Source organism: Labeo rohita, chromosome 1, assembly GCF_022985175.1.
Source record: "Labeo rohita strain BAU-BD-2019 chromosome 1, IGBB_LRoh.1.0, whole genome shotgun sequence".
NCBI classification, from domain to species: Eukaryota; Metazoa; Chordata; class Actinopteri; order Cypriniformes; family Cyprinidae; genus Labeo; species Labeo rohita.
The window spans coordinates 5596683-5621091 of NC_066869.1; the positions used below are offsets into that span (position 1 = coordinate 5596683).

At 38.0% G+C, this 24409-nt stretch overlaps 2 protein-coding genes across 4 annotated transcripts; one reads left to right on the forward strand and one right to left on the reverse strand.

The window, feature by feature from the left end:
- Nucleotides 1-437: 437 nt before the first annotated feature.
- Nucleotides 438-15066, forward strand: LOC127154862 (adhesion G protein-coupled receptor E1). Of its 3 annotated transcripts, none has more exons than XM_051096826.1 (18): nt 438-1254; nt 5598-5669; nt 5814-5957; nt 6038-6166; nt 7016-7135; nt 7806-7937; nt 8032-8087; nt 8560-8649; nt 8755-8908; nt 9043-9159; nt 9243-9469; nt 9573-9743; nt 11265-11459; nt 11993-12210; nt 12299-12457; nt 12528-12699; nt 12790-12882; nt 13035-15066. In XM_051096826.1, exons 1-18 carry the CDS (start codon nt 1224-1226, stop codon nt 13074-13076), a joined length of 2322 nt encoding a protein of 773 aa, XP_050952783.1. In that variant the 5' UTR covers nt 438-1223; the 3' UTR covers nt 13077-15066. The 3 variants fall into 3 exon arrangements, with proteins under 3 accessions (XP_050952783.1, XP_050952719.1, XP_050952855.1); XM_051096762.1 differs by having other exon boundaries at nt 439-1254; nt 13032-15066; XM_051096898.1 differs by lacking the exon at nt 7016-7135 and having other exon boundaries at nt 439-1254; nt 13032-15066.
- On the reverse strand, nt 14781-24246 carry LOC127161691 (zinc finger protein 709-like). The gene is made up of 6 exons (XM_051104435.1): nt 23806-24246; nt 23402-23714; nt 22011-22789; nt 18647-18814; nt 18210-18555; nt 14781-17978 (listed from the first exon to the last, which is right to left on the reverse strand). The coding sequence occupies exons 1-6, from the start codon at nt 23971-23973 to the stop codon at nt 16963-16965; spliced, it is 2790 nt and encodes a 929-aa protein (XP_050960392.1). The 5' UTR covers nt 23974-24246; the 3' UTR covers nt 14781-16962.
- Between the last annotated feature and the right edge of the window lie 163 nt (nt 24247-24409).

Below are 24409 nucleotides of genomic sequence, written 5' to 3' on the forward strand. Positions count from 1 at the left end.
AATTCTATGACTTTCTTCTTAACCTTTCCCATGACCCAGTTTGTGTGTGTCAGTGTGTTGAGGAAATACAACATCAATTCCCAACAGTCTATCACAACAGGAGACAGAGAAAATATGTGTCTGAGTGTGTGGTTTCATCACATCACTGTAACTGGAATCACCAGCAGCACATTTATACTGACTCTGTGTGTGAATATTCACTTGTAACTGTGCTCATATTCTCAGTTTGAGGTGTCAGGCAGATCAGAACAGTAGATAAGACCGTAATACATTCTTATATTTTATAAACCGAACAGTAAGTAGATTTCCGAGTGTTTATATTGGCACAATGGCCCTTGTGCAACTCAGGATGTGACATCATCAGCGTGAGCGTCAACACCGACCCTCATTGTGTGTGAAATGAGTGCTGAAAAGCCCCAGTTTGCTCTGAAACGAGTCTGTCGGACCAGCAGGAGAAAAAAATGTCTACTAGTGTAGTAAGATAAAAATCCACCGATAACAAGTCTAGTTGCGTTTCAAGTTAATTCATTTTGTTTTAAGCACGTTTAAAAAACAAACTTAACAGAAAATGAGCATAACGCTTTTGAAAAAAGGTCGTTATTTTTAAGTGTGAAAATGGAGGGAAACGTTCCAAAGAAATAGCGCGCGGTGACTGCTGGCACGGAGCGACAGCAGCTGCTCTCTCTTATTTCAATATCAATTCTCTCTCTCTCTCTCTCTCTCTCTCTCTCTCTCTCTCTCTCTCTCTCTCTCTCTCTCTCTTTAGGGGGAGTGTCGGGCCACGAATAGCTAGTGACTTGTAGCCCGGTAGCAGCGCACACATCTGAAGATTGAAGACGAAATAACCGACGTGGGCAGTGGAAAAAAAGAAGACAAAATAGTGGAAATTCTCCGACCGCGTGGATTAAGACAAACAGAGCAGAACCAAGAGTGAAAGACGAGAAGGTCCCAGGGAGGAATCATCTGGGAAACTGTCTGGAAACTTAGAAAAAGAGACAGAGAACTATTTCAAAAAAGAGCTTCTTATCAGACAGAGAATACCTGAGGAACAGACCATATTCACTTAAGATTTCAAACCGTTGAAGAGTCTTCAAGGATATAAGTGAAAGTCAGTGACGGGACTTTCTGAGCGGAGGGCTTACTGGAATACAGATTTCCTTTGGGAATTTCATATCATAAACCTACGCATAAACACACTGACAGCAGTTACGGTGTTGCCTAACATGGAGTTGAAGTGGGCACTTCTTCTTTTGGGTGAGTAGGTGTTTGTGTGTGGTACATAACTTTAAGTTGAAGCTGGACTGGTCATTGGGCAAATGTGTGTCAGACATGAGGATATAAGGGTGTGTGTTAAACAAGGACTCTATTCTTTGGGTTTTTCTCCATGAAACCAGACAGACGTCGCACATATTCTTAAGTGAATCATAATGAAGAGTCTCTTTCTTAGACAAAACACAGACACTAGAGGACAGAACGATAAGACTGACAAGAAATACATCAAAACAATCTTAACAGTCATCAAAACAGTGTTTTCTATACTAGTGAATTTATTTTATGCTGGATATAAAAAGTTTGTTAATGTTGGATTTCATTAAAGTAATTCCTGTAGATCTCATTTTGAAGTAAAAGGCTTTTGATTCTTAAATTTAAAGGTTATTTATTTCCATCTGTGGTTTCAAGAATAACCTTTAAACATCCGTTTCCATTCCACAAAATGTTCTTTATAGTGAAAAAAGGTTCTTTAGGTTATTAAAATGCTTCTTTTAAGAAAGGTTTTTCAGGAATCCCAAAACAGCATGTTGCTGACGTTTTTAATTGTTTCATTTTAAGATTATGATGGTAATTTATGGATTTCTTAAAACAATGTCGCTTAATAATTATATGAATTAAATTTACATTCAAACACAGGTTGGTTTAGTGAAATCGATGACATCACTTCCAGTTTCTTTAGTTAGATATAAAACTTTCAAGAATACATTTACCATTTGGTGGTATGTCTTTGTCCATAATCCAATTAATTGACTGTCACAATTTTATTTAAGACAAGAACTTTTTTATGCTATTTCCCCGTTTAATTCTGTAAAGCTGCCTTGAGACAATTTGCATTGTAAAAAGCGCTATACAAATAATGGTGACTGAAACAAAGGTTCCAAAATGGAGCATTTTAATAATATAAACTCAAAAAACCTTTTCTGAAATTGAAATGTTCCAAGAATATTAAAAAACAGGATTTTCAAAAGCACTTTTCTGTCATTCTCATTGATCAATGCAGCTCTCCGTCAGAATGCATTGCAACAACAGTTAAAACTTTCTCAACTTTTATGATGGAGCTTCAGTTTCACAAGCCCTTTTGTTTTTACCTCATCATCCCACTGAAGCGCTCTGACGCAGTGTAAAATCTAGTGCGTAGGTTCCTTCATTTTCATTTGACACTTGGTGTTCATTTTACACTGTGTTTGTGGGTCAATGTTTGCCTATATTATATGTAACAAAAGTCCCAACAAGGACTGTGAAAGCTGAAATTCATTCCCCTAGAGTAAACATCTTACTTAACTTAATAAACATATCTTGGGAGGATTGAGGTTGGTGGTATTGCAAAATCCTCTGTGGATGTAAACTAAATAGGTTAACCATGATGTCGTCAAGTACGGCTGTGAAGCTTGTGGCAGTGTAACCACAGATGGTTAAGATGATGGTTCAGATCTCTACCACACACGCATGATCGCCTGACACGTGATGCTGAACTAGTTAGCTGAATGCCATCTTACTCTTTCACTGCAAGTTTTACTTATACAGTCAAATGCACACGTGGAAGTAACACATGTGACAGCTGGAGGACCGTGTGATTTGTTTTATTAGTATGTCACCACTGAAAAACCCCAGACAAAGCAAATCAGGTTTTTACCACCAACAGTCAAACTGAAACCCAAATACACATTAAGAGGGATGGCACAAAACCGTTTACTGCCCTTTCACTTAATTTAGGGGTTTGCCTACACTCACAGTTTACTTGCTGACATGTAAGACTGAAATAAATATATAAATGCGTGACTTGAGGTGCGAGTGCTGGGTGGAAAATTCTGCTTCGCATAATTTGCTCTGTGTTAAACAAAAAGACAGCAGGCGAGAAATGAAAGTCTGAAAATGGTGTGAAGCGTTCTCACTCGTTCTGCAGATGAACAGATTGTTCTGAGAGTTTTCAGAAACGTTTGTTCAGTCCATAGAATCACTCAACACATCAACCGCAGCTCTCGCTCGTACGTACATCTTTAGCACATCTGTGGTTTCCTGAACACATACATAATCGTTTAAGGTCATTTGTGTACGTGAGTAGATGAGAGTTTTGTATATGTGTGAAAGTGTAGTTGTGTTTTGTTTGCATGCAGACTGCAATAAAGAGCTCTAACAATACATGTACATTATGTGTGAACTGAATTCAGCCCTCGTGTTTTCATTTTCAATACCGATATTTAGACTTTACAGAAGTTTGTTAGAATACTTTTTGAATACTTACCAAAACGAGGCAGATACAATATTCTTGACAATCAAGCGAATGCAAACAGTCCGCACGTGTTCTCTAGAGATGTGTCAAAAGTTAACCACACCACAGCGAAGATTGCATCTTATTCACTTATATCCTGTGCTGTTTTAATCTACAGCACCAGGGAAAAGACATGACAAAGATAACTGTGTGTTTGCAGAGCTGGACTGTTTGCATTCTGAATTGACTAATGAAAACATTGAGTTGTTCACATGGGCTGCATGCAAAAACAAACACAAGCCAACATACCGTGACTAGTCCGATTCACAAATGACTCTTGAAATGAGCATGTTGTTTGTAGTGAATCAAAAATATGCCATGCATGTGATGTAGTCTGATTCAAATGGCTTTTACATGTTGGTTCTTTGTAGTGAATCAGAAATATGCAGCACAACCAGTGGAGTCCAATTCAGTTGACTCTTATAAACCATATCACTTCCGTGAATCATTAACTCAACAGAATCACAAGGTAATGGTTTGACTCAGACAACTCAAACAACTCTTACAAGTCAGTTCTTTTTAGTAAATTAAAACCATACAGTGTAGTCTGATTCAAGTGACTTTTATAAGTCAGTTCATTTTAGTGAATCAAAAACACCACAAAACTAGTGTAGTCCAATTCGAATGACTCTTACAAGTTAGTTATTTTTAGTGAATGGAAAACATACACACGCACACACAACTAGTGTTGTCCGGTTCAAATCAAATGAGTTTTATGAATCAGTTCTTTTTAATGAACTGAAAACATACCACAACATAAATTAGCCTGTATGGCTAAATCAAGCTTATTTACATGATAGACTTGGGAACACAAAACTAGTGTAGACCAATTCAAATGACTCTCATGAATCAGTTCTTTTTAATAAATCAAAAATACACAACACAACCAATGTGGTCCAATTCAAATGACTCTTGAGAGTCTTTTCTTTTTAGTGAGTCAAAAACACATCACAGAACTTGTGTAGTCTGATCCAAATGGCTCTTTCAAGTCAATTCTTTTTCGTGAATCAAAACCATACTGTGGAACCAGTGCATATATATATATCACTTCAGTGAATCAGTCAAACAGAATCACAAGGTAATGATTTGACTCAGATCTTGAATCAATCACTGAATGAACTCTGTCGGACCGGTTACCCAACACCAGCAACTTAAAGGGTTACTCCACCCCAAAATGAAAATTTTGTCATTAATCACTTACCCCCCTGTCGTTCCAAACCCCTAAAAGCTTTGTTTGTCTTCGGAAAACAATTTAAGATATTTTGGATGAAAACCAGGAGGTTTGTGACTGTCCAGGTAAATACCACTGTTAAGGCCTAGAAACATATGAAAGACACTGTCATAAGTTTCTAGGTTTTGACACTGTTATTTTCTTGGCAGTCAATGGGACAGTCACAAACCTCCCGGTTCTCATCCAGAATATCTTAAACTGTGTTCTGAAGACGAATGAAGCTTTTACAGGTTTGGAATGACATGGGGGTAAGTGATTAATGACAAAATGTTCATTTTGGGGTGGAGTAACCCTTTAACACATCATTATCAGATCTGTTAGTGGAAGGAGGCTCAAAAGTCATTTCAAACAGCCAAAAAACACACTTTATTTTTTCTCCTTGAAAACTGCCCATCTTTATTTTTTTGTAAAACGGATACAACAAACAGATTCGATCAGGTCCGATAGTGATTCTCAAACAAACCGATAACAGCATAGAGTCTTACTGGGGTTTTTTGTGTATAGCTGAATTTGCACTTTAAGATGAGATACGATGGGATATTTCAACATCCTGAACATTAATAAATGGAGCTGCTTAGTAAATTAACCTTTTTAATTTAAACTTGTGTCTGTAATAATTTTATTGCATTTAGAGTTGTGCCTGACTGACAACAATCCTTCAGCTGTGGCCACGTTCAAAATATATTGCTTAATTGAAGCATCTGAAGCATAATTTGATCTGACATCCATCTGGTCTAAATCCATCCATCCATCCGAGTTCTTCATTTATAAATCTACACACCATGATAATTGTACAGATCTTGTGTTTTTCTTTTTCTTCATCAGGTCTGTTCCTGGAGTCTAGTGAATTACGTGGATGTGGCATTGGATTTGCCATAAAGAACAATAAGTGTGTTGGTAATGAACACTTTATTTCTTTTAATACAATATGTTTATGTCATAACACACCGTTAATAGTCCCTATGTCACTCTAATGCAACTGTACCTCTCTTCTAACTTTTTTTAATAATGTTTCCTTCCTGATTCTTGTCTTTCTTACAGATACAAATGAGTGTTTGATGGTTCCGGGTGTGTGTGGCGATCACTCTCAGTGTTTCAACACAAATGGAAGTTACTACTGCACCTGTAATGCAGGATTTCGGTCAACAACACCCAATTTCACAGCAACAACGGGAGAGTGCAGGGGTATGAGAGAGGATAATGTGACAAGAGTCTACTACTATGATTTAAATACCATAACTAATATCAGCTGCTTCCCCCAACAGACATCAATGAGTGTTTTGAGAAAACACATGAATGCCCTGGTAGTAAGGTGTGTAATAACACCATTGGCTCTTATGAGTGCATCTGTCCACTTGGATATCATGAAACAAGAACAGACTCAGGATGTGAAGGTGAGCAGCTTCACTCATAATGCTTGTTTCTTTATATTTATGGGGTATTTATCATGTCAACTAGTTAAAATGGTGTTTAAACTCATTACTAAATAGGCCTAACACAGATGTTCATCAGATAACAGGTAAAAACTCAGGGATTTTAGTGTTTCTCTTGGCTTTTCCTCCAAAACCTTGGTGCTTTTCTGACCCTGATTAAAACCATCCAAGATCCATGTGATGCAGTTAGCATTTTAAGTTCACAAAATCAGTTCCTGCCACCAGCTCAGTACTGTATTAACAAAGGGCTCTGTTTGGGAGGAAATAGCAGATTACTGTACGCAACATACACCATTAAACTACAGTATGCTACTTCTCCACATGATTTCACTATGACTTTGCGTGCAGGTACTGTTAATTTATCATCTAGCGAATGAAAGCATTACATTTGCCTTTGCAAACATGTAAAAACATCTGACAGGAAGGATGGCTCATTTCTCACACTGGAAGTAGATCAAGCTGAGCTGCATTGTGACATACTGAGTTTTTTATCTAGGTTTTCTGTGTAAAGTTGCACAAGTTGCTAGTTGTACTTGTAGCAGTGGTTGATTAAAAAGGCCATCTTTTATCCAGAAGCACAGAGATATTTGATGGCATAACCTTATTTAGTTAGGCTGATGCAATCATATGAACAATCGTATGATTCATTTTGATGTTTCCACATGAAGCTGCTAAATGTGTTTTCCATTGTAAGACAGTCATTGTCTCTCTAACCTCTGTCATCTCACCACTCTATGTGTGGACTTGTGCTTGTGTCTAAATGAAACACTCGTCTGTGTGTGTGTGTGTGTGTGTGTGTGTTGGCTGCAGATGTGGATGAGTGTTTGTCCTCAGTGTGTGGAGTTCACAGCAGCTGCATTAACACACATGGCAGTTTCCACTGCAACTGTTCTTCAGGGTTTCACAAACATGAGAACGGCACCTGTGCAGGTGAGCGCCTGTGTCCCACTGCTGCTAACGATACTGACGCTGGTGTGTTTGAGGGCTGATCATAATCATGCTGTGTGTGTGTGCTGCCACGTCCAGCTATAACAGCTCATTATATGTGTGTTCAAAAGTCTGAGGTAGATAAGGTTTTGTAATGTTTTTGAAAGAAGTCTCTTCTGCTCACCAAGTCTGCATTTATTTGATCAAAAATACAATAAAAATCTGAAATATTTTTACAATTTAAAACAGCTTTTTTTTATGATAATCAGTGTTAAAATGTAATTTATTCCTGTGATGTGCAGCTGAATTTTCAGCATCATTACTCGAGTCTTCAGTGTCACATGATCCTTCAGAAATCATTCTAATATGCTGATTTGCTGCTCAACAAACATTTATGATTATTAGCAATGTTGAAAACAGTTGTGCTGCCAAATATTTTTGTGGAAACCATCATACATTTTATTTTTTAGGATTCACAGATGAAAAGCTCAAAAGAACAGCATTTAAAATAGAAATTTTGTCGTATTATAAATGTCTTCACTGTCACTTTTGATCAAATAAGTGCATCCTTGATGATCTGTGTATCTAAATTTTAGCAATATTATTAAATTAAAAAATATATATATCACGGGGATCTGCATTTATATGTCTGACAGTCTTCCCTCTTACACAGACGACAATGAGTGTTCCAAAGATCCAGGTGTTTGTGGTACAAATGCCGTCTGCGAAAATCATCCAGGCAGCTACCGCTGCAAATGCCTCAAGGGTTACAGTAATTATGGCAACAACCAGTCAAAATGCATTGGTGAGCGTTCAGTTTGCACGTGTTTGCTGTGTTCATTGTGTAGCCGCTAATGTGCAATGCAAAACAATTAAATGCGTTTTATTTTTGTGCACAGAGATGAGCTGCGATCACTTCAAAATAGAGTCTGACATGGAGGACGTGCCATTAAAGGTAGAATGACTCCTCATCAGTGTTGGGGAAAGTTACTTTTAAAAGTAATGCATTACAATATTAAGTTGCTTCCCAAAACAGTAATTCATTCAATTGCTTAATTACTTTTTATGGAAGATAATTCATTCCATTACCTTTGCATTACTTTTTCTCATCTGGACATGTATATATTTAATATAAAAAAAACAACAGTCAAAGGATTAAGCCTCAGGCTTAAGGAAATATAATGTGATTACCATATTTTTGCAGGTTTGCATCATATTCTCTCTTTGTTCATTTGAAAAAAGTGACTCATATATTTTACTGTAAATTAAAAAGTAATGCATTACTTTATTAGTTACTTGAAAAAAGTAATCTGATTATGTAACTCAAGTTACTTGTAATGCGTTACCCCCAACACTGATCCTCATGATTATTTTGGTAGTATTTGGTGAAAAATCAGTAATCAGACTTTGATTTGTGTGTCTTCTAGTTGAAGCATTTACTGGAGCTGTTGAGGAACAGCTGTGAGTCTCTGCGTGATCCAAATGGAGGCCGTAAGAAGGGAGAGGAGTTACTGGAGGTGAAACAAACAGCGTTCTTCCTCCTTCTGTTTTCTTCTGCATTCTGTACGTGTTGACAGAGCAGTTTGACCTGAAATATTCCTCTAAATCTCACTGTTTGACAGAATGTTTTCACTTCCACTGACGAGCTGCTGTCTGAAGAAAATATCACTGACGGCGAGATGTTGAGTCACTTTCTGGACACGGTGGAGAACAGTATGCGTCTGATCGGACCTCAGCTGAAAGAGCCTGTGACCAGGATGGAGACACACAACACCTGTGAGAAACGTTTAGAAATACTGCAAATAGGGCGTTTTTATTATAAACAGGAATTTAGACACACATTCGGATTTAACTTTTTGTGTTTAATTAAAACTGAAAGCGGTTGTTCTGTATGATCATGTGATTGACAGTCGCTGAGGTTGCAGTCATGCGAAACCGAACTCCGCCCAGTGGGCAGGTTATTCTGAGCACAGACGCTGCCCACTTCAACACCAGCTGGGAAACAGTTGTAGGGAAATCATATCCAGGTACAAATACACACTTGCACATATATGTACTGATGAAACCACCAACACTTTCATGATGAGATGTAAATGTTGTTGTCCTTCAGGTTTTGCGTTTGCGGCTCTGGTCAGTTATAAAGATCTGAACTCACCCAGTGATCTGTTCCACAAGATGAGTAGAACATCCCAGGAGCAGAACAGCAGAGAGAAATCAGACGATAAAGAGTCAAACGCCATTTATCAGCTCAACTCTAAAGTGGTGACGGTCGTCGTCAGTAATACAGACACCAAAAACCTCCCAGAGCCAGTGATGCTCGTCTTTACACACGTGGAGGTGAAGATACTGACATATCCATCTCACTGGAGACACATCAATACGTTCATGTATTTTGTCCCTTTCTAAATTATCGGTCATTCTCTTGTTCCGTCTTGTTCAGGAGAGGGCGGAATCTGAGGGCGTGGCTTACTCCTGTGTGTACTGGGATGAGACTGAGGGGGCGTGGTCTGGGCGGGGCTGTGAGAGGGCGTGGTCTAACAGCACTCATACAGCATGTTCCTGCTCCCACCTCAGCAGCTTCGCTGTGTTAATGGCTCTCTATCCTGTCCAGGTACATCCATAAGCCCTAAAAACCTGTGATTTAATTCAGACTGTTACAGTTTTTTTCAGTTGCTAACATCCTTTTGTCCAATCTCTAGTCACATTTTCACAACTCTAAACACAATTAGCACAACATCCATCTGTTGTGACCATACCATTAACACAGTTTGTGTTGTTTTCACACAATATGCAATCAATTATCATGTTTCTAAAATGCTTACATTTTGTTTTCATACAATGCTTACCCAAAACCAAAATCATGGATCTTTTTAGTCTTATTTACAAATGCTTAAACACAGCATGTCAGAAATGAAGACCTAATGTTCCAAACCGTAAATACAGTATTAAGCTTCTACTTCTGCAACAACAACAGCTCAAAAGTGTTGAAAGAATTCTCTCTATATAAAATACTGTAACAACTGATTAGCACCTTTAAGTAACAAGATCACTGAAATATTTAGAAAAGCTGATTCCATTCTCAGTTTGAGGAATAGTCAGGTGTTGAAGCTCTTTCCATTACATCAACAACATAGAGTAAAAAAGACCTCTTTGATTTGGTTTTGTGGATGCAGAACAACACTAAAAAATCAGAGAGAGAACAAAAATAATGCCTGGCAGAGGGAGAGGAGTAGTTCAGAAAAACAGGAGAAGAGTTAGGAGAGAGGAGTAAGAATGTGTTGGACTGTGCATTTTTATGTTTGTTTGTTTGTTTCTTTCCCCCTTTACACATGTGAAACCTACGAAAGCTTATTTCTGCCATAGAATATAAAGGGTAATTCGACTTTTGTATCTCACAATTCTGTTTTTTTTTTGCAAATGTGAATATACACTATCTCAAAAGTAGTGTAAAGTCTGAACTGCAAGATGTAAACTCACAATTCCAGTAGAAGTCTGAATTGTGAGATCAAAAGGTTAATGATTTATACTGTGACGGAAACAAGTCTGCATAGTAACCAAAGGCCATGTATGTTGGAGTTTCTCTTGTACATTCTATAAAGTGACTCATTCAGTAGTATGTTGCCAAGAACAAACACATTCAACACTTAAAAATGTTAAACGGGTTTCAGTTGAAGGTAAACTGAAGGCTAAATTACAGAAAAAAATATTAATTTTTATATTGTCTATTATATCCATGTAGAACTGAAACATGACAAGCAATGCAGTTTTTGTAAAGCCATCAATTGTTAGTATTTTGACAGTCACTGTACTATGATTGACTGTATGTTTCTGTTGGATAGAAACTAGTGCTAATGTTTTGACTAAATGACTCTATTTTGAATCAAGTTTGCTGTGTTTTGAAAGAGTTAGTATATGTAGAAAAGGGTTTTCAGCATTTTGAAATGTAGAGTTTGTATTCATTTAACAAAATGTGGTTTTGGCCACAAAATGAACTATTTGGGTAATTGTGTGATGTAGGTGTGTTGCTGTGTTAAGAGTTTAGAAAAAGTACTTTAAGTATTGGTAAATGCTTGTTAGCAATTGAAAAAAACTGTAATATGAAATGATTTTTTTTTCTCTTTCTCTCCTGTAGGACACGTTTGAGTTGGTGTTGATCACACGTGTGGGTTTAGCTCTGTCTCTGGTCTGTTTGTTTCTCTGTATCCTGACGTTCCGGTTCTGCCGCTCCATCCAAGGAACCCGAACCAGCATCCATCTCCATCTGAGCATCTGTCTTTTCATCGCAGACCTCATCTTCCTCTGTGGGATCTCCAGTACTCAGAATAAGGTGAGTGTCTTATATCTAAGTCAAAAAGACAGACAATCACAAGCAGTGTTTACTATCTGTTATGCTGGCTTGACAAAGCCAAGATGTTGATCTACTATTTAAGCTTCCATTTCGGAGACTAAATTTGGACTGTGTCGCCTCCTAGAGTTTTTAACCTACAACCACCAAACTCAGGTCAGTCCTGACAAGTCTGACTTGTGTTGCTGCATCGTTTTCTCACTAATCTGACTTATGAGCCAAAGTGCACAAAAATCCCATAAGTTTTCACTGAGGGGGTAACACATGTAGAGTATTTAAGCCATCACAAGCAAAGGTTAACGACAACTGTAGTACAACACGCTAAATTATTTTCGCAACATGTTAAAACATGCTAGCATGCTAGCAATGTGCTAGCAACATGTTTATACATTTTAGCAATGTGCTAGGACATGTTAAAAATATGTTATTGTTTTTGTTGGCTTTGTCAAGCCAACATCAATGTTTGTTTACACAATTTACACAGTTGTTATATGGTTTTTCTTTGTTTGTCTCAGGTTGGGTGTGCGATTGTGGCCGGTCTGCTTCATTTCTTCTTCTTGTCTGCGTTCTGCTGGATGCTGCTGGAGGGGGTTCAGCTCTACCGGATGGTTGTGCTGGTGTTTCACACCACATTAAAACATCTCTACTTGTATTTGGTGGGATACGGAGTCCCGCTCGTCATCGTCATCATCTCTGCCATCGCGTATCCAAAGGGATACGGCACCGACAGACAGTGAGTGTGTTTAACGGCCTCTAAATACACGTGTTATCTGAGTGCTTTCCAGCTGTTCTGATTATTGTTCTGTGTATTTGTGCTCCAGCTGTTGGCTCTCTCTTGACGGTTATTTCATATGGAGCTTCCTTGCGCCCGTCTGCATCATCGTTGTCCTCAACAGCTTTGTCTTTATTATCACTGTGTGGAAACTGGCCGAAAAGTTCTCCAGCCTCAATCCAGACCTCTCCAAACTCCGCAACATCAGGTTTGTGTTTATTGTAGGACCCCAAAATAGATTCAGACCTTGATTCTAATTCATTTCTGGTGACTTTCAGGAGGTTCACGGTGACTGCTGTGGCTCAGTTGTGTATTCTTGGAGGGATGTGGGTTTTCGGCAGCTTCCTCTTCCAGGAGAAAGTAACTCAGGTTGCACTGTACCTCTTCTCCATCTTAAACAGCCTCCAGGGGGCGCTCATCTTCATCATGCACTGCCTGCTGTCCAAAGCGGTACTTTTGACTCCCTCCTAAAGCATTTCACTGTATTCTGGCCACAAGCCTTTGGTGTGTTTTCATGCATTTTGTGTCACCCCCCTTCAGGTCAGAGACGAGTATTGCAAGCTGATTACCAGGATCTGCTCACCTAAAGAGATGTATTCAGAATTCAGCACCAATCAGTCCAGCAACAGTCAGGTACATTTGCATTTATTATTAAATAAATGTGATTAACTAATAATTAGTTAATTACTGTAATTTTGGTTTCAGTGTTTCAGTAAAGGATTCATATGGGTGCATCACTAGATTTTGGTTCTGCTTCTAAACATGTGCTCTGACCTTTACAGCAGCCTCTACGAAGTGATCAGACCACGGGAGAGTCCAAGATATAGAGCAGCTGTCAGTCCTGAAGGATCCTTGTAGATGTCTGACCTTTAAAGACACAAGGAAGCGTGACTTCTCACAGAGCTTTAATTCTGCCGCACATGGGACTCCTTTCCATTGAGAAGATCTTAAACTGCTTTCTTTCAGTCTGTTAAGCAAGAATATTTCAGGTGTGGGGCTCATCTCATGACCTGTGCATCACTGGAGGCGGATTCGAAACATATCAGCCGAAACAGCAAAAGTAATAAAATATGTAGGGCAGTTTTCTTCTTCTAATGGACTCTGGAGACATTTTAGCTGTTTTCGTTGTGCCTTTAGTGAAGAACGTCTTACATGCAAAAGGCAGCTTTTATTTACGTATAGTATATAAGAAAATGTAGTAGAGATGATATTTGAAGAACTAGTCTCCAACCTGCCTTATAAAAAAGGTCTTCTCTGAAACACTTCTGTTCTCTGAAAACTTAATCGATTATCAATTATAGACCGTCGCGTTTATATGATCTGCACTTACATGCCACTTTACGTCTTTAAGCTTTTGGGAAATTTGATCTCTGTTTATGTGGGAAATAGGCGAGAGGTACTTTAGATTCATAAAGCTATTTAAACAGAGACAGTTTTTTGTGACAATGTCACAATGTCTCTTATCCTCCTTTATAAAAGTAAAACTAGTCCTGAAACTATAATATCATGGAGAGATAAACATATTGAGATTCTTATGTGTCCAAGGATCTTTCTCAGATTTAAATTTAAGTTCCTTCTAAAGGCCGATCCAGTGCTGCCACCTTGTGGAACAACTGATTAGTGCAAAACTAATTCAATACACATGTGCAACTTGTACTTACAAAGTATGTGCGGCTACAAAAATCAGGTGGTGTGCATACTATTCTGGTGATGAAATTTGCATCATGCACTGTACGTGGACCATTGTGTATGCATAAAAACCAAGTAGGCTTTTAATGTGTGCAAAATCTATATGCAGTCTACACGCTTGGCTTGCACATGCACCTTGAATGTTTTTTGCAGTAATTACTTGTTCCACAAGGTGACAACACTCGATGTGGTTGTTTCACATTAAGAACAAAAGAGTTACAATCCACTGTATAAGTCTTTCTGTGATCAGGTTAGGAGATTCCCACAACTCTAGTTTTAAAGATTACAAAGACATTTTTTACCAGTCATCTTGAGAAAAAAAGCGTTGACAGCAGAAAGATGATGCTTTCACATGCGTTATCTTTCGCATCAAAACTAAGCCCTGATAGCACACGTACAACACAGAGACATCTGTTTGACATCTGCAAGTTGCATTTTTTATTATGTGTTCACACCAAACATGGATTTAATTATTTGAGTAGTTTACATACAAAGTCAATGCAAGGATATGAATAGATTCATGCCAGGCGACTCAAATGACACGAAATGCGCAATGTGTTTGCCCGGAACATGCAATATTCGCCTTAATCCTGTCTTCCGTGCAAGTTCAAGTATTTCAGTTCGCGCAAGCCAGTTAATGAAGAGCTTATTGACACGTCCGGTTGTATCAGAAAATGTTGTAGAGGTGTCTATTAGATGTCTTTAAGATGTTTATGATTTAGAATGTATGTAAAGCTGACATCTTACAGACATCAGATGTTTGTACACCGCAGATGCTTTCCAGATGAAGCGATCTTTAACAGGCATCTTGCAGACGTACGTGTGCTATCTGGAAAGCATACTTTGGACTTTACTGTTTCCATTTTAAGCACAAAGTGAATTTGTAAGACGATGAAGCTAATGTGAAAGTTTAAACTCCTTGCTTCTGCAACTCAAAGGTTTTACTTGCTCTCTTTTTTATGTGTAGTAATATTTGATAAGAAACAAATATTTTATTTTACATAAAGTTTTGTATCTTTTGGAGAAATGTTTTTTGGTGTTATTTTTGTACTTGAAATTAGGGTCATTTCCAGCCCTGATGTGGTACTGCAATGTTTTTCAGCAAGTATTAAATAACTGCTAAAAGAAGCTGTGACAGTGTTGTGTGGTTAATACTCCAAATATCCACATACAATACAATATCCCACATTACAGTGAAGTTAAAGTAGCTGCCACAAAAGCCCCAAACTTTTCCATCCAGAGGATTCATTTCTACCCAGTAAATATCTTTCCTTACATGGCAGCATAAAAGCTTTGGAAGAACAGTGATGAAATGGATAATTGATAAGCCATGGCTCTTTCTTAATTAAATGAAGCCCGTCCAGCAATGAAACAACCGTGCATTTGCCAGTGACTCTCCTTTGTGCATTCTTTATGCCATTTCACCACATAAAACATGATTAACAGCCTTATGAAATGCAGGCACTCATAGCATTGTAGTATTGGGTCATTCCGTGTCAACTTAAGTTCTCTCAAGTTCCCCGGCTTAAATTTTTGATTTTGCTAATATTTCTGAAGAAAGATACACGTGTATAGTGATGAAAGCCAAAATATGAAATGTCATGGATGAATATTTACTGAATAATCCACTATTTTGTAGAGGGAGGTCAAAAGGGCAATTTTCACTTGAAATTCAGAGTCAAGTTATGGCGAGGTAAAAACGACTTCAGAAAGATGGCTGCATCATAATGTTATTTTTACATGGAGATTGACTTTTAGTAAAATATGTTGTCTTTAATAATCATAGTTGCATTATGTGCCAAAGGTGACCATTCAAAAATGGGGAAACCGCACTTTCTCCAAAGTTTGCATACCTGTATCTCAAGAAGTATTAAAGATATCTCAATGCCCTTTTAGATATTGGGTCTTAACAAACTTTCCTTTTGCCATCTTTATTTTTAATGCCCTGTGAGATTCAGTTCCAGAGATGTTGAAATTGAAATATGGCTCCCGAAGTAAATCGTTAAAATATGATGCTTCTTTTCTTTTAAAGAGGAATGTCTGAAGAACAAATAATGTTGACACTGGAGATGTATCTTGTTTCTTTCTGTCAAGATAACTCCATTGAACATACCTGTCTGAGTGCCATAAATGTTCTTCCAAGTTTTGTTGCCCAGAGATACGGGAATCTCAATGAGCCTCCATGTCCACATTATTGAATATTACCCATTTTCAGTGGTCGAAAACCAAATGTTGGTCATTTTGTATGCAGCCCATGCTTTTTTATTTAAAGAACAGCCTGAAGAAGAAATACTGTTGAAATTAGAACTGCATCTTGTTTTCTTCTATTAAAACATTTGCATAGAACATACCTGTTTGAGTCTCATAAATATTATTTTTCTGGAATTTGTGTGCATGTGACTCAAGTAGTATCAAAGTTATCTTAATATAATTTTAGATTCTGCTTCTTAAGAAACTTTTGTTCTCAAATCTTCATTTTTAAGTCCATCTTTCAGAAGTCATTTTATCCTACTGTAATTTGCCACTGAATCATTTAATATTTTGACTTTTATCACTATACATGTATATCTTTCTTCAGAAAAAATATTAGCAAAATCAAAAATTTGAGCCGGGGAAGTTTTTAGCATTTGGTTGATTTGACACAGAATTGCATTTTGAGGGTTTTTAATAGTTCTGTCTGGTTTAACATAAGATCTTTGCTCTAGTCCAGGGGTGGCGAACGTCTGTCCTGGAGAGCCGCAGCCCTCCAGAGTTTTGCTTTAACCCTAATTAAACACAACTGAACAAGCTAATTACAATCTGAAGGGTTACTAGGTAGCTACAAGCAGGTGAGTTTTTATTTGGGTTGGAGCTGAACTCTGCAGGGCCGCGGCTCTCCAGGACCGGAGTTCGCCACCCCTGCTCTAGTCTATTAAACATGACTCTGTAAACAGTGTTCAATCCACCACATGAAAGTTTGCTGTCCCCTTCTGGCAGTAAGAGCTCAATGTACAGTTTCAGGATAATCTGAATGACTGATGAAAGTCACTCTGATGATCCTGGATCAGTTTGTTCTTTAGTGTGTTTGTTCTGGTGGGTCTGAAAACTTCCTAAATAAGCGAATCTCTCGCCGCAGATGGAGCAGGAGTAAGGTTTCTCTCCCGTGTGAACTCGCTGATGGACCTTCAGGACGTCTGATCGAGCAAACGTCTTGTCGCACTGTGAGCATTTGAACGGCCTTTCTCCAGTATGAATCCGCTTGTGCTTTTGAAAAGTATCAAACTTCCTGAAACTCTTCCCACAGACGCTGCAGTGATACGGTTTTTCTCCAGTGTGAATTCGCTTATGCAATATGAAATGAGCTGGACTGGAAAAGCTCTTCCCGCAGTAGGAGCACAGATACGGTTTCTCTCCGGTGTGAGTCCTCTCGTGACAGTTCAGATAGGATTTGTGAGCAAATCGTCTGTCGCAGTATTTGCACTGATACGGTTTCTCACCTGAGTGCATTTTCTGGTGTGACCTTAGACAGCCTGACTCTGTGAAGGTTTTCCCACATTCACTGCACTGGTACGGCCTCTCATTGGTGTGAACACGCACATGTTTCTTCAGATGGGATCCGTGGTTGTAGGTCTTCTCGCAGTGAGGGCACTTGTATGGTCTTTCGCCCGTGTGGATTCGCTTATGAGCAACGAGATTTCCTTTGGTGCTGAAATACTTGTCACATTCGCTGCAGTGGAAAGACTTTTCGTCGTGTCTCTTTATGTGAGCTTTCATATTCGAAGCAGTGGTGAAAAAAACCTTCCCGCACTGTTCGCAGCGAAACTCCTTCTTTATGCTGTGCTCTTTTGAATGGAGTTTCCTCTCTTCCACGGTAGGAAAGCTGATGTCGCATATCTTGCAGGTTAAGTCATCGTGTTCTGTGTGTTTTCGCTCATGTGACATTAAGTTTCTCTTTGAGCTCAGTGTTTTTCCACAGGTGGCACAAGAAAACCTTCTCACTGTCAGCCTCTCTTTTGAGGTTAAGGCTGTTTCTCCATCAGAAGATGAACCACCTCTGTCATCTGAAATTAACAAAAGAGTTATTATTCTTGGTTTAAAAATATAATTGAGAAAAGTTTGTGTCACTTGGGGAAAACATGGAAATTCTGTAATATCTGCCTATATAAGTCTAGGGGTGAACAATTAATTTAATTACATAAACTCACTCCAAAGTGAGTTTGGAAATGCACTATTGCCACCCATTTCAGCAGTGTCATGGAAAATAACAAAATATCATAAAGGAAGAAACAAACCTTGAGGAATGAAATCTTCATCATCATCATCATAATTCCCATTATTATAATCATCTTCCTCATCAGTCTGTTGTTGTTCCTCTGCAGTGGTTTGTTCTGCTCTGCTCTCTATCAGGTTCCTGCAGTCCACCAGTTTGACGGAGCACATCTTCAGCGGCGTCTGCAGCATCTGCTGTTCTCCAGCGTTACAGTCAGAGGTTTGCTCAGTGGATTCATGATCCTGAGCGTCAGTAAAACAGAGTAAAGTGAGGCTGAGCTCTGAGTCCTGTGTGTCTCTGGATCTCTGATCTCTGACGCTCCAGACTGAATCCTGAGCTTCTGTCCCATCAGTCACACACGCTGAAACCTTCTCCACATGAAGTCACAACAAAACAATCAGAATTATTTAATGTAAACTTAATCATCAGCTAAAGCATGAACTGAAGAGCTGCTCAAACCTCTCTGTTCAGTTTGTCTCCTCTTTCTCTCAGCTTTGCCTCCAGTGACGCCACCTCTTTCTTCAGCTGACAGATTTCTGTGATGAAATCCTCAATATCCAGCATGGACAGATCAGTTCCTACTGATTTACAGCAGATCACATCCACCTGCGCTTCCATGCTCAACATCTGAACAAACACATTGATTATTAAAAGACGCATTTATAATGGACTGATAAAACTCATTTACGTATGATTAGGCGTTTCTTCAGATTGCCTTAATTTTATTTTATTATTTGTTTTTAAATATAACATATCTTAGACTTTCATATATGATATTTACATATTTTTACACAATATATACTACAATTGTTTTGTATATTAGAGTGAATGGTCAAAAACGTTTTCATTTATATTGTATATTTGACCACTGACAATGTAAACAAACTTTCTTTATATTAATATCATTTAGTAAAATTCACTGCCTTCACATGGCCAGTCAACAAGGTTAACAATTATTAATTCAAAGAACATTTACAATAACTTTTTATGGTTTTCGACTGAATGTCTGGGTTAGTTGTAAAACCATAAAAAGTTAAAAAAAGTTAAAAATCTAAAAATAAAAAGCATTTGATAAAATCTAGTTTTAATGAAAAATATATCTAGAGACAAGTGCTGCAGAAATCATAGAAATATTAGAAACATGACTTTTGCTTTCTAACAGGAATATACTATAAAACAAAATAGAAATCACCTTTATAACAATCGTTCAGCTGCTGGATTTGAGGTATCAGAACATGATATTCTGTTCGCTTCCGTGTAAAATTTAAATCACCGTCCGGTACAAAATAGAGAGATACGAGAAAACATGTCAGACAGACATAAAATCATGAAGCAGATTATGATATAAATCACAACAGACGAAAAACGCGTTAAACTTCTTCTTCTTCTTGTTTTTTTACGGCGGCTGGCAACCAACTTAAATAGGTGCATTACCGCCACCTTCTGCTCCGGAGTGTGGAACTGAGTTTTACAATCTATGTATGAATGTATCATCTATGTTTCTTTAATAAAATCGAAGAAGACTTTACTATTTACTTCACTTGCCCATTCTATTAAAATCTTAAAATTTACTTCCTGATTTACATTCTTTCTTATTTCTTCCATCAATGTTCCTCTTTCTTGCTCATATTTCCTACAATCAAATACATGAGTTATTGTTTCTTCAACAGTACAGTGTTCACATAACCCATTTGGGTGTTTCCTTATTATTTTAAGCGTACTATTTAAATTTGAGTGCCCTAATACTATTCTGTTAAAAATAACCTCTTCTTTCCTTGACTTACCTATACACTTTACATTTTGATTTACCTTGTTTCTTAAACTGTAAAGGAATCTACCCTTTGTTTCATTGTTCCATTTATCTTGCCATTCTTTTACCAATTTACTCCAAATTAAAACCTTAATCTCTGATTTGCTTAAAGGCACTTGTAACTCTATTGTTTCTTTCTGTAAAGCTTGTTTGTCCCTTTATTCCTATGTGTGCTGGAACCCACATAAAACTGATTGACGTTTCATTTTGAACAATTCTTGAATGTATATGTAAGATATTAAAAAGAATATCTTGGTGACTGGATTTAAAAGATCTCAAGCTCTTTAAAACTGATACAGAATCTGAACGAACTAAAACATTGTCTGTTTTTTTCCTCTACCCACTGTAATGCCAAAAGTATCCCTATCATTTCTACAGTATAAACTGCCAAATGATCTGACGTTCTCTTTAACGCGTTAAACAGGCACCGACTGAAAGAAAACTAAGCGATAATTTCGTCGTGCACTCTTCGCGGGTTCCACAGCAACATATGACGCACTTCCGCCTCCTGCTGGACTGGAGAGTGACTTAAGTTTAATGATGGAACGAACGGCTTTGCCGGACTGCGGGAGTTTCAAGTAGTTTAACCCGTTTTCTATTACATTTATGCAATGCTTCAGTGAAATTCCCAGTATTACTGACATACTATGTGTCTGAGATAATTACGAGAGTTTAGGAAATTGCAGCTGGTGTTAAAGCTGATAGTCAAGCATTAATTTAATGACTCGATATGCAAAAAAAAAAAAAAAAAACAAAAAAAAAAAAAAAAAAAGAAAGAAAGAAAGTCTAATTTAAGAACATCGTGACAATAACGGTTTTTTACTGAAGCCCCGCCTTAAATCCGTTACTGACCGTTATCCTGAGAGTGACCGTCTGTTACCATTAACATCAAACTAGCTTCTGCTCTTCTAATATAAATCTGCTTAAGCCTGTTTAAATATTATAATATACAGTACATAAATAAGAGTATGGGGGAAAACCCCTAAAATTAATTGATAAATAATTAAAGGTCCTTAATATTGGCTTAATTTACCACAACATGGATATTTTTGACAGATTTCATGAGAATTACTCAAATAAATATCAGTCAAACAGCTTCTGATCTTCATTTTTCTGACATTCATGCTGATATTCTGCACATCAGGACAACGGTGAGTATAATACATACATATATAATAATAATTCTAGTTATTATACGGCTCTGTGGAATGCTTAATTCTGGTCAGGCATGACATTATGAGGTGTGTTATTCCCCAATAACAACCGGTAAAGGGTAAGAACACAGGTTCATCTAGGTAACTGAAGTCACTGCCATACACTTACTAGGAACATTTTTTTCTTGGTAGAAGCTTTGCGTTTGGTTAGCTAATAAGATATTAAATCTCAATTCAATATTATGTGTATAATTATTTATTTGTGTCATCCTGATATCGTGGACTTGCTCTCTCGTGTCGTACAAACGCAGCTACTGCCATTTTACGACAATTGTTTTGTACACTATAATGGACTATAAGATAACTAACACACTGCCAAGATTTTAAGACAGTTTAATCTTTAATCAACATCTTTTATCACCTTAACTGTTTATGTGGTGAAATGCCGTATAACAGGTGCTGTGACTGCATCGTATAGTTTGAACTTGCTAGCAACTGCTTTCTTCATGCTCAGAAATCCAAATTATCTTGCTCATGTCTTAAATTGAAATCATCATGTGTATGATGCTACTGTCTTATATCACATGGCAGACATGATGAAAGCCAGACCAAGACATAAAAGTCACTCTGATGATTCTGGAGCAGTTTGTTCTTTAGTGTGTTTGTTCTGGTGGGTCTGAAAACTCCCTAAATAAGCGAATTTCTCGCCGCAGATGGAGCAGGAGTAAGGTTTCTCTCCTGTATGAACTCGCTCATGGACCTTCAGGACGTCTGATCGAGCAAACATCTTGTCACACTGTGAGCATTTGAATGGTATTCCTCTGCTATGAATCCTCTTGTGCTTTTGTAAAGTATTAACCTTCCTGAAACTCTTCCCACAGACGCTGCAGGGATACGGTTTTTCTCCAGTGTGAATTCTCTGATGCTCTCTGAATTGAGTTGAATCAGAAAAGCTCTTCCCGCAGTAGGAGCACAGATACGGTTTCTCTCCGGTGTGAATCCTCTCGTGACGATTCAGATGAGAAATCCGGCGGAATCGTTTCTCGCAGTATTTGCACTGATACGGTTTCTCATTAGAGTGGATTTTTTGGTGTGATGTTAGACTAAATAACTGCCTAAAGCCTTTTCCACATTCACTGCACTGGTACGGCCTCTCATTGGTGTGAACACGCACATGTTTCTTTAAACCCGATCCATGACTGAAGCTCTTCTCACAATGAGGACACTTGTACGGCTTTTCCCCCGTGTGAATTCGCTTATGAGCATCGAGATTTCCTTTGGTGCTGAAATACTTGTCGCATTCGTTGCAGTGGAAAGACTTTTCGTCGTGTGTCTTTATGTGAGCTTTCATATTCGGAGCAGTGGTGAAAAAAACCTTCCCGCACTGTTCGCAGTGAAACTCCTTTTTCACTCGGTGCCCTTTTGAATGAAGTCTCCTCTTTTCCGCGGTAGGAAAGATGATGTCGCATCTCTTACATCTGTAGTCTTTCTGTTCTTTGTGGTTTCTCTCGTGTCTCGCTAAATGACCCTTATTGCTGAATGTTTTTCCACAGGTGGAGCAGGAAAAACTCTTCAGCTGCTCTTTTGAGGTTGAGGCTGTTTCTTCATCTCCATCAGAAGATAAGCCACCACTGACATCTGAAAGGAACAAAACTTTAATAAAAGAACTTCATTATTGATAATGTATGAATAGGTGTCACAGTATAGGACAAAACAACAGTAAATGGGCGTTTGGCCAAACCCTGCAGCCTTACAAACAAGCACAGAAAACACTGTAAAAAATAAAAAACACAATTTGTTGAGTCAGCTTAAAATAATTTGTTACCCTGCTGCCTTAAAAATTTAAGTTCAGTCAACTAAAATAAGTTTAGGCAACTTGAAATGTTAAGTTGTACTAAGTAACAACTTAGATATTTGTGTTTGCTAAACTTAACAGATGGGTAAGTAACCCAACTGCCTTAAAATTTTAAGTTGATTCAACTCAAATATCTAAGTTGTCACTTAGTATAATTTAACATTTAAAGTTGAATAAACTTAAAATTTTAAGGCAGCCAGGTTACACATTATTTTAAGTTGACTCAACAAATTGTTTTTTACAGTGAACCTGGAGCTCCTTAAATTTAAATTGCAATTGTTATTATTATTTATTTTAATCAGGAATATCTCCGTTTGACTTATCCTATAATTAGTTCAACCCTACCATCATTTGCCACCATGTTCCCAAATATCTCTTGAAAATCTGCGCCAAACCTGGAGAAATTAAATCTTCATCATCATCCTGCTCTTCCTCATCAGTCTGTTGTTGCTCCTCTGCAGTGGTTTCTTCTATCAGGTTCCTGCAGTCCACCAGTTTGACGGAGCACATCTTCAGCGGCGTCTGCAGCATCTGCTGTTCTCCAGCGTTACAGTCAGAGGTTTGATCAGTGGATTCATGATCCTGAGCGTCAGTAAAACAGAGTAAAGTGAGGCTGAGCTCTGAGTCCTGTGTGTCTCTGGATCTCTGATCTCTGACGCTCCAGACTGAATCCTGAGCTTCTGTCCCATCAGTCACACGCGCTGAAACCTTCTCCACATGAAGTCACAACAAAACAATCAAAATTACTTAATGTAAACTTAATTAGCAACTAAAGCATGAACTGAAGAGCTGCTCAAACCTCTCTGTTCAGTTTGTCTCCTCTTTCTCTCAGCTTTGCCTCCAGTGACGCCACCTCTTTCTTCAGCTGACAGATTTCTGTGATGAAATCCTCAATATCCAGCATGGACAGATCAGTTCCTACTGACTTACAGCAGATCACATCCACCTGCGCTTTCATGCTCAACATCTGAACACAAACACATCATGATAATGATGGTCTGACCAAACCCCAAATCAAAGTTGTAAATTAAGCATGATATTTTCTACCCGTTTCTAAACATTCTTTAAATAATGAATTATGGTTACTGTAGTAAAACAATGATTAATTTTCATAAGCGATGAGAAAAGGCAAGGAAAAGCTTTATTTGAAGCCACTGAAACACTAAAGACAGAAAAACAAATGGCACATACATAGCTAAAAACGCATAAATGAAGAAAAACACATTAAAAACACCCCGAAGTCCAGTCTTCTTTCTTTCTGGACTAAAGATCACAGCGCCTCCTACAGTACGAGCTGTCAATGTCTGGGTAGTTCTCTTATTCAAAAATACCCTTGAATTGCAGTGGCGAATTGTCAATAGTCAGTTTCGCTCAAACTAGGAGCATGAGCATATGTATTTATG